General features: G+C 36.1%; 1 protein-coding gene and 2 non-coding genes across 3 annotated transcripts; 2 read left to right on the top strand and 1 right to left on the bottom strand.

Moving 5' to 3' along the window:
* Positions 1-3,039: 3,039 nt before the first annotated feature.
* Positions 3,040-10,806, bottom strand: dhrs12 (dehydrogenase/reductase (SDR family) member 12). Its single transcript, XM_084724816.1, has 10 exons — positions 10,639-10,806; positions 9,832-9,965; positions 9,257-9,339; positions 7,586-7,678; positions 7,392-7,473; positions 6,252-6,313; positions 5,956-6,060; positions 5,751-5,841; positions 4,725-4,862; positions 3,040-3,550 (listed from the first exon to the last, which is right to left on the bottom strand). The coding sequence occupies exons 1-10, from the start codon at positions 10,692-10,694 to the stop codon at positions 3,438-3,440; spliced, it is 957 nt and encodes a 318-aa protein (XP_084580942.1). The 5' UTR covers positions 10,695-10,806; the 3' UTR covers positions 3,040-3,437.
* A 507-nt stretch (positions 10,807-11,313) lies between these two features.
* On the top strand, positions 11,314-11,422 carry trnal-caa (transfer RNA leucine (anticodon CAA)). The gene is made up of 2 exons: positions 11,314-11,351; positions 11,377-11,422. It is a non-coding gene; the product is annotated as a tRNA-Leu (tRNA).
* A 1,654-nt stretch (positions 11,423-13,076) lies between these two features.
* On the top strand, positions 13,077-13,186 carry trnal-caa (transfer RNA leucine (anticodon CAA)). The gene is made up of 2 exons: positions 13,077-13,114; positions 13,141-13,186. It is a non-coding gene; the product is annotated as a tRNA-Leu (tRNA).
* Positions 13,187-13,924: the final 738 nt, after the last annotated feature.

Here is a 13,924-nt window from a genome sequence, read left to right on the forward strand (position 1 = left end):
TCATGGTTACAGTGTGGGGTTTTAGGGTGTATTTTTGCAGCCTTTCCAAGAAGCTGTTGGTTTCCACTTAATTGATTGTCACTTTTTACTAGAATTAATGTGAAACTATGGCTGCCTGGATTAGTAGTAAAACAAACACCCCCAAAAAATAAAACACAAAACAGATACCTGTGACAATGTTAGGTATGTGATTTAAATATGTGATGCAGAACTACTGGCGTTGTCCTTGTAAATGTAAAAAAAAGAAAAAGAAAACGAGACCACAAAGGAGATAGAGCTATTAGAAAAACAATACCTGAACCTTTGTTGCAGCCAAAATGAATCACAGATTATATTCATCTGATGCCAGTGGTCTATTTTTTCTGTTGCAGGAAAGATAACAGACATCGTTGTGTGATTGTGTGTGTCTATTAATGTAAACATGTTGAAATTGCATATTAAAAAAGAGCAGGTTCACCTACTTAACCAACTGAGTCTGTTGGTTGTCTTGTGTATCAGATCACACTGATTCACGTAGATCTGTACAGAAACAACATCACATGGCAGCTTCTTTTCCTCCTTTTTTGCTTTTTGACATCTTCCTCAGCACATGCTACACATTTTCTTTGTGCCCTTTTGTTCTTCTGCAAGAGTCCTTGAAATAGGCAACTCCCATTTCTAGCTCTTGCATTTTATGAACTGTAAAGACAGAACTTCTGCAAGATTGTAAAGATGTTTTACTAGAAATTTCTTGGACCCAGTAATGTTGTTTCCTGTAAACTTTTATGACTGCAGTGTCATCAGCAGGCTGAGTGGATGAACTTTAACGTGGTTCCTAAGAGTTGCATGTTGGACACTTTACATAATTAGGTCATTATCATGTAAAATGAAGACATAAACCAAACCTACTTTACTTTTATCCTGTAGGGGTATGGGAGTGGGAACTGCATTTCATCGCTCATAAAAAAAAAAAACGTTATGAAACTTTTGGGACTTTGGGGTTTCAAGACATCACAAACATGGAGTCTCTATTCATCTTTCTAAGTTAACTAAAAGCAGAGTAACAGCAATTTTGGGTTTTTGGCAAATACTTACCTTATTATGCCAATTTCTCAAATAGCCCAAGATGCAGCACTTAGCAACCACGCTCAATCTTATCTGCTAAACCTACAGATAACATTTTAATCATAACAGTTCATATGAAACAACACAGCTGGGTTTCATATAGGCCATATGGGAGTTTATAGGAGACTAAGAGTCAGGATTCACTCCTATTCTTGAAGCTCTTAAGGATGTCCAGCCCAACTTTAGAACATAATTAATCTCAAAAAACTTTCATATAAGTAATGTTGTTTGTGTTGCTTGTTTAGAGGGTCGCCTCCATCAACAGAACATACATTACTGTGTCAAGATGGACCTTTTTCATGGCTGCCATGTATGAAATAGTGTAAACACAGGTGTTAACAATCTGCACAACAGCAGCACCCTGAATCTGTCAGACCTGAATGGAACCTTAATTAGTATCATTGGTAAAACCTGCGTCTGCTCTGTTATTTCATGTCAAAATGGCTGCTGTGAAAGAGGTCTATTGTTCCAAACTGGAGTCTAGATAACCTTCACTTCCAAAGTTGCCTGTTATCATTTTCTGTTATTAGACCATGAAGTTCTCACAGTATTTTGTTTGACCGACTGCCCAAAATCCTTCAGGGATCCTGTTAATACAAAACAGATGAAAGAGGCAAATCCTCACATTTGAGGATCTACCTTTTGTTCAGTCCTTCTGTTTGAGAAATCACTTAAACCATTCATAGAGACTGGGTTGTGACCCACATGAGTGAGTCACAGGAGATTTTATTCGGGTCCCCTGATAGATAAAGGGCTAAATTTAAGATTATAGCTACAGTACACCTTTTATAAAGTATTTAATCCATCCATCTTTATTTTGTGTCATTCATGAAATTAAAATGTCTTGTACTGTTTTCTTGATTTTAAAAAGTGGATCACCAGAATTTAAACGACTAATCACTAATATTCTAATTTTTGTATTTTGTGTGATCGGCTTAATTTATTTGCTAATGTCACCAACTACTGAATTTTCAGTGACTAAATTGTTTTCAGGATGAGAATATGTAAATATCAGCACAAACTGAAAGTTAAAACTTCTGAATAATGTTAAGAATTAATTTTATCTTTTGAAATCAGTCTAATTATGGCTTCAAACATGTAGCAGTGGTTAGGTCAGGGGTCTTCAACCTGAGGCTCCAGAGCCACACGTGGCTCTTTAGCTCCTCTCCAGTGGCTCCCTGTGACTTTGGCAAACAATGATATGGAAATGAATAACATAATATTTTTAAAATATTTTTCATGTTTCATTGTTGTAGGTCTGTGGAAAAAGTTGAGCCAACATACTACACACATAGTAAATCAGTTTTGAGCCCAAGTCAGATTCTTCAGTTTTGAACAAGTTTTACCAACTAATGATATTTTGTTGAAATGATTTATTTTTCTTCTGTAAATATATTTAAATACTTGAATTAAAAAACCCAGAATGTTGTATTTAAAAGATTATGGCATAAACCATTTAATTGTAAGGCAACAAAACCGTAACAAATCAGGTTCACAGTTAACTGTGACAAAATTTTGAAAAACAATTTTTTTGAGTTTCTCTAACTTGAACTTTTACTATAAATTTATCTAAGGAAGAATAGTAAAATATCTCAACTAAAGGTCAGCAGAAAGGTTTAAAAGTTTGAGTTGGGCACAAAACTCATAAATCTATTACAGTATGTTCTACACCAAATTTCAAAAAGCGTTAATATTTCATCAACTAAAATATCAAAGACTGTGTCTGTGGCTCTGTGTCTTTTCTTTATGGCCAAAAATGTTTTTTTTGATCCTAAAGGTTGCAGACCCTTGGGTTAGGTTCTAGAAGGGTCTAAAACTGAGACCCAAACCCAGACTGAGCATTTATATTTTCAGACCTGACACCTGACTGAGTACTGCCAAATTTAAGATCCAAACCTGACCGAAGGCTTGACACACATGGATGCAGACAAGAAATCAAAATGTATAAATACATTTAATTAGAAAATAACATGAACCTGACCATCCATCAAAACGGCCTGAAATTAACCAAAATTTTAAACAGATATTAATAAAAAAAACTTTACATTTTGTGTTAAATTTATATTCAAGTATCAGTAATCTATACATTTCTTCCCGTAGGCATGATGAAACATTTCTATTTAGTTAAAGTAAGGAAGCAAATTTACATTTTTTCTTTTGGCTTTGATTTGATCAACCTAGCCCACAAAAGCCCCAGCATGTGTATGTGATTCTTCTTTCCTACAAACGACCTCATGACACTCATGAGAGTTTTGGACTCTCTGGATTATGTAAACATGAATAATTACTGAGGAGTGCTTGGTTTTAAAAAGGTAAGTCCATTTAAAGCAATATTAAGGTTTGAACTTGAGGGCCAGCTCCTCCAGCACAGTCAGAAGCTTCTGCTCCTCCTGCGGTGTGGACCTGGACGAGGCCAGAGGCAGGTGTGTCGCCACCGCTTTGCGATCTGAAAGACATTTTATGGAAATATGTGAGATGGCTGGAGAGACACAGAACCACAAAAATGTGCTACGCTAACGCTAACATCCCACACGAGTGCTGACTCACTCGTAATTATGTCACAGTCGCTGTCCTTCCTTTACGACGAGCCTTTAGTTCGTTGTTTTCATCCATAATGTGTAAATGTGTAAGTGTTCTCTATCAGGACTCAACAAAACATAATCCATGTTGATTATTTATTTGTCAATTAATCTGTTGTTTTAATTATGTTCATTACATTGTGCAATATTACTCGTCAATGTGAGGGGCCATATAATATAATGTTCCTTTTCATGTGCAATATTTATATCATGGGTTATATGTACAATAACATTTTTTAATTACTGGAAAAGGAATGATTTTTCTTTTATATTTTACCTTTGCTTCTCTACTGTAATTGACCAGCATTATATTTTGCTGTAATTTCATAGATTCATAGCATAGCAGCTTTGCCGTAGTTAAACTTCCTCTGGGGTGAAGTAAGTGGTAGCTTACAAAGCTATACTTTCAAAGTTGCTTCCCCAACACTGCCAGCGGTGTCACACTATTCCACTTACCAACAGTCTGAGGTAACACACTAGGATAATGCTGCAATGCACCAGCAGAGGCTGTGCAGAAGAAGACTGTAAACTAGTAAACATGAATGTAAACAATGCCAGAATTAAAGTACTTTAAAAATCTGATTTGAAAATGTTTTATGAGGAAGGAAATGCACCTGGCTTGTTTGTTAGAATTCAAGAATTACTCACGATGTGTTTTGGTGAGTAACACTGAATGTAAAGATAACTTTTATTTGTTAACAGGATTTTTTTTTTAAAGTTATTGCAAATCTGTCTACACTTTGGTGCTGAACAGTGTGTTAATCAGAGCTTTTTCACTCAACACATCTGCCAAGACATGGTTGATGAGAGCAATGGGACAAAAACACAATAAAAGTGCAGCAAAACCAAAACTATGGACTCAAAGAGGCTAAAACTCTCTAGAGCTGCAGAGTTTGGTGTTGATTCTCTGTGGATTTGCCCCCAAACTTTTGCCTCATCGCATTATTGTACCATAAGTTATTCTTCGCTTCTGGTCTCTATTATGAAACTTTGTGATAGCAGAAATAAAGGAATATAGACTGGATGTTTTTTGTTTCTGACCCTGGAAGAAGAGTCCGCTCGGCTGCTTTATGGCGGCTGCAGAAACAGCGAGCCACACCGCAGTGTCGGCCCCCATAGCCTCTGTCCTCAGTTTGGACTGCATCTTAGCGTGGAATGAAGGCATGGATGTTTGGACAGCTGCAGAGACAAAAACAAAACTGCAAATCATTGAAGTAATGTCACCTGTAGAAGGTATAATTCACATATTTTACTGATGCGCATTGAATTGTGTTTATAACAGAATCAGCTAATCTGATACTTTAAACTTGCTACCAGAGACAGTCAAAATTAAAACTTTTAAACAATTTTAATACAGAATCTTTTAATACTGTGAACACCACAAATAAAACTCTTTTATCCTGCATTGTAATGACTACATTAATTTGTCTCCTCATTCTGTTTTCACCAATAATCAATAAAATAATCATCTCATAGAAAATGTGCAACTCTAACAAAACCATCTACAGTATGTTTGGTGTTTTTTTTATTGTGTCAGTTACTTTTAAGCAAAAATGTCAAACATTTGCTGCTTTTCTTTGTCATTTATGAGAGGAAAAGAAGAGTCTTTGGGTTTTGGACTGTTGGTTGCACCAAAGATACTATTTGAAGATGCCACTTTAGCTCTGGGAAACTGTCACGGGCATTTACACATTTTTGTGACATTTTATATGCTTAACAATTATTTGATTTAATGTGAAATCAATCATCAGAGTAACTGGTAATGGAAATGATTGTTAGCTGCTGCCAAACTGCCAGAAAAAAAAGTAATCAGATCTTATTTTGGGCATTTTTACTATTTTCTGACAATTTCACAGACTCTACAATGAACTGGAATAATCTTCAGCAGATTAATCACTGACTAAACAGGTATTGTCTATGGTCTTAAACCTCAAACAGTGACCTCTAATGGAAGTTCAGGGACTAGGCTGCTGTTTGTTCAGCTTTGAACAGATGCATGTCAGCTTGAACTCTATGCTGCAGCTAATCAGTCTTTAGTTTTGACATATTTTATTTTGCTATATTTACCCGGTGTGTCTGCCCAGCCAGGGTGCATGGAGGAGAAGTGGACCTCTTTGTGCTGGGCGGCCCATCTCTCCGTCAGAATCACCTGCTGTCTCTGTCAAAATGACAACACAGAAACGCATAAAGAAAACATGGATACTGGATTCATGCCACAATCGTTTCTGTTCAGCTCTCTGGTGTGCAGTGGTTGTAAATCAGTCTCCTTTACTTTGTTCTGAGCGTAGGCCATGGTGCCATCAAACGTCCCCTTCTCAAACTGGAGGTCGTCCACGTTCAGCTTTTGCGTGAGCATACCGCCTGACGACACGGTAATCTGGGAGGAGACAGTAGCAATTGTGTATTTTTCACTTTTTATAAAAAATATTATTCACATGCGCAGGGTGACTCTGCCTGTTCATACAGAGGCCTGACAGAAAAAAAGCCACTTTAAACTTTCCAAAATGTATTTTGTGCGTCATTATTTATGACTTGACGAGTCTTTTCTTCGGTCGAAATTAAACCCACCACTCTTGAATCTTCAACCTTCTTCAGCGCAGGTATCAATGCCGTGGTGAGGACGTATGTACCTGAAACCAAAGGTAAGAACAGAAGGTAGTTCAGCGACACTTATCTGCTTCATCTGCTGCAGCAGAGAATCCAAGCTCAATCATTCTTGACTACTGGGTATCAAAATAAAGTATCAAATGTTATCAAAGTTTTAACCTTACTTGTTTATTTTTTTAAAGGGATATTTCAGGATTTTTATGAGGTAGTTACCCACTGTCAGTGTATTATCTACAGTAGATGGCAGTCAACACACTCCTAATTTGGAAAAGCAGCAGGAGTCCTGGTCAGAGAAGTTGACATGCTCGACAGCTTATCATATTTTAGACTCCAAAAAATGTCAATATCAGTTGAAGCGTATGCTATACTTGGAGTATTTTCACTGCTTTACCTTGCTGTCAGACAACCCATACTGCCAGGAAACGGCTGTAATATAAGCCAAAAATACTGCTCTAGCCGAAGCCATCAGATTCCTTTGACAATAATGGTCATTTTACCTTGAAGAGCATGGGAGTTGCTGGTCTACCGCTGCCTTGATTGGTTAGTTTGTCATGTGATTTGGACAATCATTTAAAGCACTGAAGTCCCAATAACACAAACTAACTACCCATAAAGGCAGGGGTAGACCAGCAACTACTGCGCTCTTTGAGATAAAATTACTGTTTAACCAAAGGAGTCTGGTTACTTTGGAAAGAGTGATATAATGAACAATATATAATTTCAGTCCCCTGTTGGAAAAGGCTTTCTTATTTTTTTTTTCTTTCTTGACGGGCCTTTCGTAGGTGGTTAAAATACATTTTGCTGCTGAGGTTAAGAGGTTATGCACCATTTTAGTTAAGCTGAGTTGACAAATGAGACAGAACTTAATCTGTGAACAGGCAAGAAAGATGTGAAATCATGTGTCTGTAACATGGAACATTGAAAAGTAAGTTCTTGTTTAAACATTTACACTAACATTTGAGTATTTTGACTTCCTTTGTCAAAAAAGAAAAAGACTTTTGTCAAAAAACATGTTTATATTCCTTAAAAGGAAAGAATCCACATTTGCAATCAGTACCTAAATTCAGGTACTGCAATCAAACTAGCATTTAAAAACCTTACCGAGTGTATTTGTGGCAAAGTTCTTCTCCAGACCTTCCTCAGTTAACTCTCTCTGGTTCACCATACAGCCTGCATTGTTAATCTGCCGAACAGATAAATGGTGAACACGTGATGAAAGGACTATACAGACTGATGTGTGTGTGTGTGTGTGTGTGTGTTACTCATGAACCAACAAATATCTGCACACCACCTACCAGTACATTTACAGTGTTGTTCTGAGAGAAGCTCTGGGCGAACTCCCACACCTGTTTCACGCTGGACATGTCAACGATGTGGACATGAACATTCTGTGAATAAACAGGAAACAAATACTGTCAAACCTCTTTTCATAAAACCGGAAATTCAACTTTTCTGATGCTGATGATTCGGGAATTTAAGATTATTCTACTATTATATGTCGTGTGGCAACTTCTATGTAATTTCATTTATTTTGACTTGATCTGATCTTGATTCTGCTACTGGATGACATTACCGATTATCTATCAATCTATTAATTGTTTAGTTTACTTAAAGGGAACTTCAGCTGGAAGTGACAATTCAGTCATTATCTGCTCACCCACATGCCAACTGAGGGTGGCTCATTCTCAGCAATGATTCTTATTTTCAGGTGATTATGCACTAATGAAAACATACTTATCAAGAGTATATACCTTTTCTGCCATATTCTACCAATAAATGCTCCGAAATCTTACACACTGGACCTTTAACATAAAAAAAAAAAGTTTTAAAAAATGGCCACGGGAAGTTCCCAGACCTCACTGTGGCACCTTGTTTTGTCTACCAACAGTCCAAAACCACCCAAATTCACTTTGGCCAAGCAATGATGCCTGGTGCTCAAATACAGTCACAGTCGCTTTTTTTTTGTGAAGATGTCAACAACACTATCATCAGCATCTTGTTATTGCTATTTATATCCAAATAATATTTATATTATATTTATATTCTGACGCAAATTCAAAGAATGCACAACTGAGTTCTTTCCTTGTATATGTGTGTATGTTAAGAACTGCAGCGATCAATTGATTGGTTGTACACTATTGAATTAATCACCAACTATGATCAATTAATTGGCTGCAGTATTTTTTTAAGAAAAAAAAATCAAAATTCTCTGATACCAGCTTCTAGACAGTAAACTTAATATCTCTGAGTTGTGGACAAAACATGACATTTGAGGACGATGTCTTGGGCTTTGGAAAACACCAATCAACAATTTTCAATATTTTCTGACATTTCATAGATAAAAGGACTAATCAATTAATCAAGAAAATATACTGACAATGGACAATGAAAATAATTGTTAGTTGTAGTCTCATATATGTTCTGTGTGTAGTGTGAAGGGACTAGAGCTTTTATTTTGTTGTGCAATCCTGTGTTGCATAATGATTAATACATTAGCTTCATACCTTCATATCTTTATAAAAAGAAAAAATCGAGGAAATCATTCTGCTGCCTGATAGCACTTTATATACTTCTCTTCTGAATTGTGAATTGTGTTCAGTGCTTTCTGACTGATTCAGCTGCATTATATTTGTGATGATTTCTGACTTGAAATGAAAATTAGATGAGTCTTTTCATAAACAAAAAGAACTAAAAAACTAAAAATTATATTTCATTTTGTCAGAATGAAACATCATTTAAATTTCTTCATTTGGCTCTTGCCCCAAGGCTACATACAAATTAGGTTCAATCCAAGCCACGTTAGTTCCAGGAGAAGCTTTTAAGAATAAGTGCTGTAGCCCTCAGTTCCATCATCCACCTGACGCAAGTGCCTCAAGAGAAAAATGTTCTCCGTCTTGTGGTTCCACCTTCAGGAAGAGCAACAGGCTAGGGATCTCCTCTCTAGGAAAGACAGACAGATTTCTCACCTGATTTTTACTCTGTTCCACAATTTCATTTTTGGCTTTTTCTGCTCGCCCCTGGTTTCGACAGACCATGTGAACCGTTCCTCCTGCAGACTCAAAAATAAACCCCATTAGTGGACAAACCAGCAGTAACTTCCGTCATCGCAATGGTTTGACCTCTCCTTGTATTTCTTGTCAGAAACTGGCTGTGCTGTTGAGGTGTTAGTCAATGAATCGAAGTTAACTGATAAGTTGCAGTTGGAGTTTTATAGGTAAATAACAAAAGACAGTAGAAATATAAGGAGTAAAAGAAACACACAAAAAAATATTAATATGGAAGATAAAATATAAAAACAAAATAGTTAAAAGACAAAAATCATACAAACATAATATTTTCTGGTCAACAAACAAGCAAGAAAGATAGTTTTACTAGTCGGTTGCCTTTAGAGTTTGGTCCTACACTTTAGCACAACTAATAGGAATGGTGCCACACCTTGTAACTAGTTCTTCTGTGGTCTCTGCACTGCTTTGCACAAGTAGAGGGGACAAAACAAAAGGGAAAACTGACTTTTGTTAAATGTCAACATTCAAACACTCACCTCTGTTGGCTATTTCCTGTGCTGTGGCTTTTCCTATCCCACTGTTGGCACCTGTTATAACGAAGGACTTCCCATTCAGGTTTACATCCAGGTCTGCTGGAAAAAAATGCTTTGATGCAGCTTCATAGCCACTCCTGTTAAGAGAGAGTCATCTATGATCCACTATATATTTTTTTTTATATCTAAACAATTTATTTAATTTAATGTAATCTGTTTACTTTAATGGCAAATAACATATGCTAAGCTGAATATTTTAGGATTTGTACTGCTTGTAAAGATGCAACATTTAGTCAATGATCAAAGAAAATTAATTGCCAGCCATTTTGATAACTGACCACAAATTTAAGTCATTAAATTTCAGACTGTTGGTTGGTCAAAAGAAACAGAAGTCACTTTGGACACTGGGAAATTGTGATGAGCGGTTTTCAGTTCTATTGTATTTTATTTTTTCATTGTTTTTGACATAAACCATCAGCAGATTAATCGATGATGAAAACAATCATTAGATGCAGCCCTAATAATTTATCTGATTAAACAAGCAGTGTAAAATGGACAGGTATAAAATAAATATCTGAGCTAGCTCTGACAAAGTGTAACTGACCTCTTTTATGAGGTTACATTTTCTTGAACGATCGCAGCCCTGTTGCACACAGCATTATGAAACTGCTGCCGATTAACCAGTAACAGTCAAGACAGTTCTCAAGGTTAAACTTCATAAGGAGGATTAGGAAACTGCTGCACAAACCATGAAGACTACAAGATGTTTGATTTCTTCAATTTACAGTTGCCTCAGTAGAAATCACTTACTTTGTATACTCCTGAAGTCCTTTCACGAACCAAACGGCATTCCTGTAAATCGACATTTCAAATACAGATTTGTCTACAAACGCTGCTAGCTAGGTCGAGAATCGTAAAGTGAGCTTAGTCCACTATTTTTGTTTCATAAGCATGACTGGTAGTGGTTATGTAGTAAAGTAGGCGGGGTGTTACATGACCACCGGAAGTAATATTAAAACAACTTCATGGGGTCATGTTTAGGAGGTAACCCGTGATTTGCGAAACTCTCGAGAGATTTGCATGCTTTGTTTCTTCGTTGCGCACCTTATAAATTTTATAATGGTACAGTGCTGTGGATAAATTCCGGATATGTTTGGGGTCAGAAAACACGTAGTTAGTGTGGGGGAAGACTCAGCCTTTGTGTTGAAATGATCACTCTCGCGAGATCTTTCGCGGGTCTGGAGATCCCTTCTAGATGCCTATTTATTGCGCCCCTGGTGGATATTTGTGTTTATTGCCGTCAACATGGATAAATAGCTATATAGCGGGAAATCCTTTTGAGTTTAACCTATAAATACAAGCTCGAAGAAAGATGTTTCAAAGACCTGTAAGAGAAATAAAATCGAATCCCATCAACATCCATAAAAATAATGACTGCTCAAATGAAAATATATAAGTCTTTGTTTCAGTCGATTTCGCTCAGTTGTCAGGATGGCCGAGTGGTCTAAGGCGCCAGACTCAAGGTAATACCTTCCACTGAAATGGGGTTTCTGGTCTCCGAATGGAGGCGTGGGTTCGAATCCCACTTCTGACAATGATTTTTGGCACCATTGGTAGATTTCATTTGTTTTCACAGCTGGATCATTTCGCAAAAACGACGTGTTGACTTACAGGCTAAAACAAAGATGTATAATACAATCGTAATTGTAAAAAATAGCTTAATACATCCCAAAGAGGCCAAAGTTTGGTAATTCATTCATTCATTGTGAATAATTTTATGGTGCAATTAAGTAGTTCCTGTCAAACAAAGAAAGTGTTTGAAAGTCCTTGCAGCTTTTTTGTTCTTCACATGTTCAGCTGAAGTAGCATACTATTAAGAGTTCAGCAGCAAACGGTGGAGGTTTCGATTTGAGGATACGCGCACTATTTACCAAGACTGATCAGAAACTGAATTACATCGTTCATATTACTATCCAGTTTAAACCACTTCATATCCGACTTTGTCTTTTCATTTCAACATTTGGTATTTGGCATTTAGTATGATAAGATTAAGATAGATGCAGAATTGCAATGTATAACTACCCCAATCGTCTTTCAGAAAATGCACGCAAAAGTCTGACCATGGGAAATCTTGTTTTGTATAGTACCTACATGGACTCTTAAAAAGTTTAAAAAACAAACAAAAACACGTACAAGAACTGTCAGCAATATATCAGCTAACTGCTTTATTACATAATTACTCACACAACATATAATATTACTTAATTATTTTTCATTGAATGTTCATTGTGTATATTTTAGCAGATCGTACATATTTTTACACTATTTTATATTTTCTTCTAATTGTTATATATTACTCTATTCTTGAATAGGAATTTCGATTCTTCGATTTTTCTTCGATATTGCAAAAACACAAAACAAACAAAAAAAGTAGTACTTCCTTACTAAACAAAGCTCTGTCAGTCAGATTTAAATTTATTATCATCATTTTATTATCATGATTTATCATCAAAACAATACCAGACTACACTAGACTTACACTGAATATTAACGGACGATTATTACATGTGATTTTTAACAAAGTGGTCCACTCTTATCTACCTGTCTCTGAATATATCTTTCTTTCTTCATCTCCCCTCCGCTGCAGGAAGAACAACAGCGGCCTCTGCCGATATTAGAGGAGAAGTGAAAAAGCTTAAAGCACTCAATATTTCCAAGCGGTCTCTCATCCAAGTACTAATCAAACGCGATTCTGTTTGACTTCCGTAACCGGATGAGAGGGGGCGTGTCCAGAGTTGCATGGCCATAATGATCATTTTTCAAACACATTGACAATTTATAGCTGTTATAATGCAGCAGAACTGTGTTCGGAGACAGTGTTACTTTTCTTTTTTCTCAATTCAAATGCTAAGACTATATTCTATATTTTTGTGCATTATCAGTGTAGCCAAAGCCTGATTTAGCTTTTTTGACGTCTTTTATGACGTGCATCTAACTACGAACGTTGAAAGTGTGCCTTAATTAAGTGACAAACTTGACGTTAGTGTTAAAAACAGAATCGTTTCTCTGACAGACAAACTAATGACTTTAGCAGTAATGTCACATTCTGTGGCACCACATTCCTAACGTACATAGTTCAGATGACATTTTACGGGAAATTAGTTTTTATGAAAAGCAACAAAAACTCGGTATGTAAACATAAGTTAGCATCAGTCAAACAGCCTTCTGGCCGCTGCCTGAGCACAATTGTCAGGATGGCCGAGCGGTCTAAGGCGCCAGACTCAAGGTGTCAAACCTTCCTGAACAGGGGAATTCTGGTCTCCGAATGGAGGCGTGGGTTCGAATCCCACTTCTGACAATACTTTTCTCCTAAATGAGACACAATATGAGAATGATCCTTTTGAGAGCTTCCAACAGACTTTATAACGTTTTATCTTGACACACTTGAATCACAGTGCATGTAAATAGCATTGTTTGGCACTGACAATGAACAACAGTGAAATGTACTTTAATGTTATTATTAAATACTCTACAAGCTGACTTAAATTAAATACTAAATTACATGTACATGATTAAGAAAACACTAAAAAGTATTGACATGTAGGAACAGGTTACTATAAGATAATTTAGAAAGCTGAAATATTACTATAAACATATAGAACATGTGATACAAATCTACTTACAATACAAATATTCTCATTTGAATTTAATAAATGAATTATAAGTATGAACACAGTAAAACATAGTAATAACTTTAAATAAAATACCAACTCAAATTTATGTACTATTTCCACTTTTGACTTAAGAATTTTAAGTGTTCTATGCTACATATTTTTCTGTCTTGAATGGGAGCATCTCTAACATAAACAATTTCCCACCGGGGATCAATAAAGTATTTTTCATTCTGATTCTGATTGGATGTCCATGGATATTAAAAACAAAACAAAACAAAACAAAACAAAACAAAACAAACAAAAAATATGTAGTACTTCTCTACTAAAGAAAACTCTGTTAGCTAGACTTTTACATTTTAGCAGTTATCTAAATTTATTTTAGCATCAAAGCAATACCATATTATACTAAAATTGTACTATGT

The sequence above is a fragment of the Lutjanus erythropterus genome, chromosome 8 (assembly GCF_056507025.1).
Source record: "Lutjanus erythropterus isolate fLutEry1 chromosome 8, fLutEry1.hap2, whole genome shotgun sequence".
Taxonomy (NCBI): Eukaryota; Metazoa; Chordata; class Actinopteri; order Lutjaniformes; family Lutjanidae; genus Lutjanus; species Lutjanus erythropterus.

What these genes read in the sequence shown, in the direction of transcription:
- dhrs12 (XM_084724816.1), bottom strand. Translation starts at nt 10,694, where the DNA reads ATGTCGATTTACAGGAATGCCGTTTGGTTCGTGAAAGGACTTCAGGAG. An exon ending in ACAACACTGTAAATGTACTG is followed by an intron (nt 7,474 to 7,585) that starts GTAGGTGGTGTG and finishes TCTGTTCGGCAG; the next exon opens with ATTAACAATGCAGGCTGTAT. An exon ending in TGGCTGGGCAGACACACCGG is followed by an intron (nt 4,863 to 5,750) that starts GTAAATATAGCA and finishes TTGTCTCTGCAG; the next exon opens with CTGTCCAAACATCCATGCCT.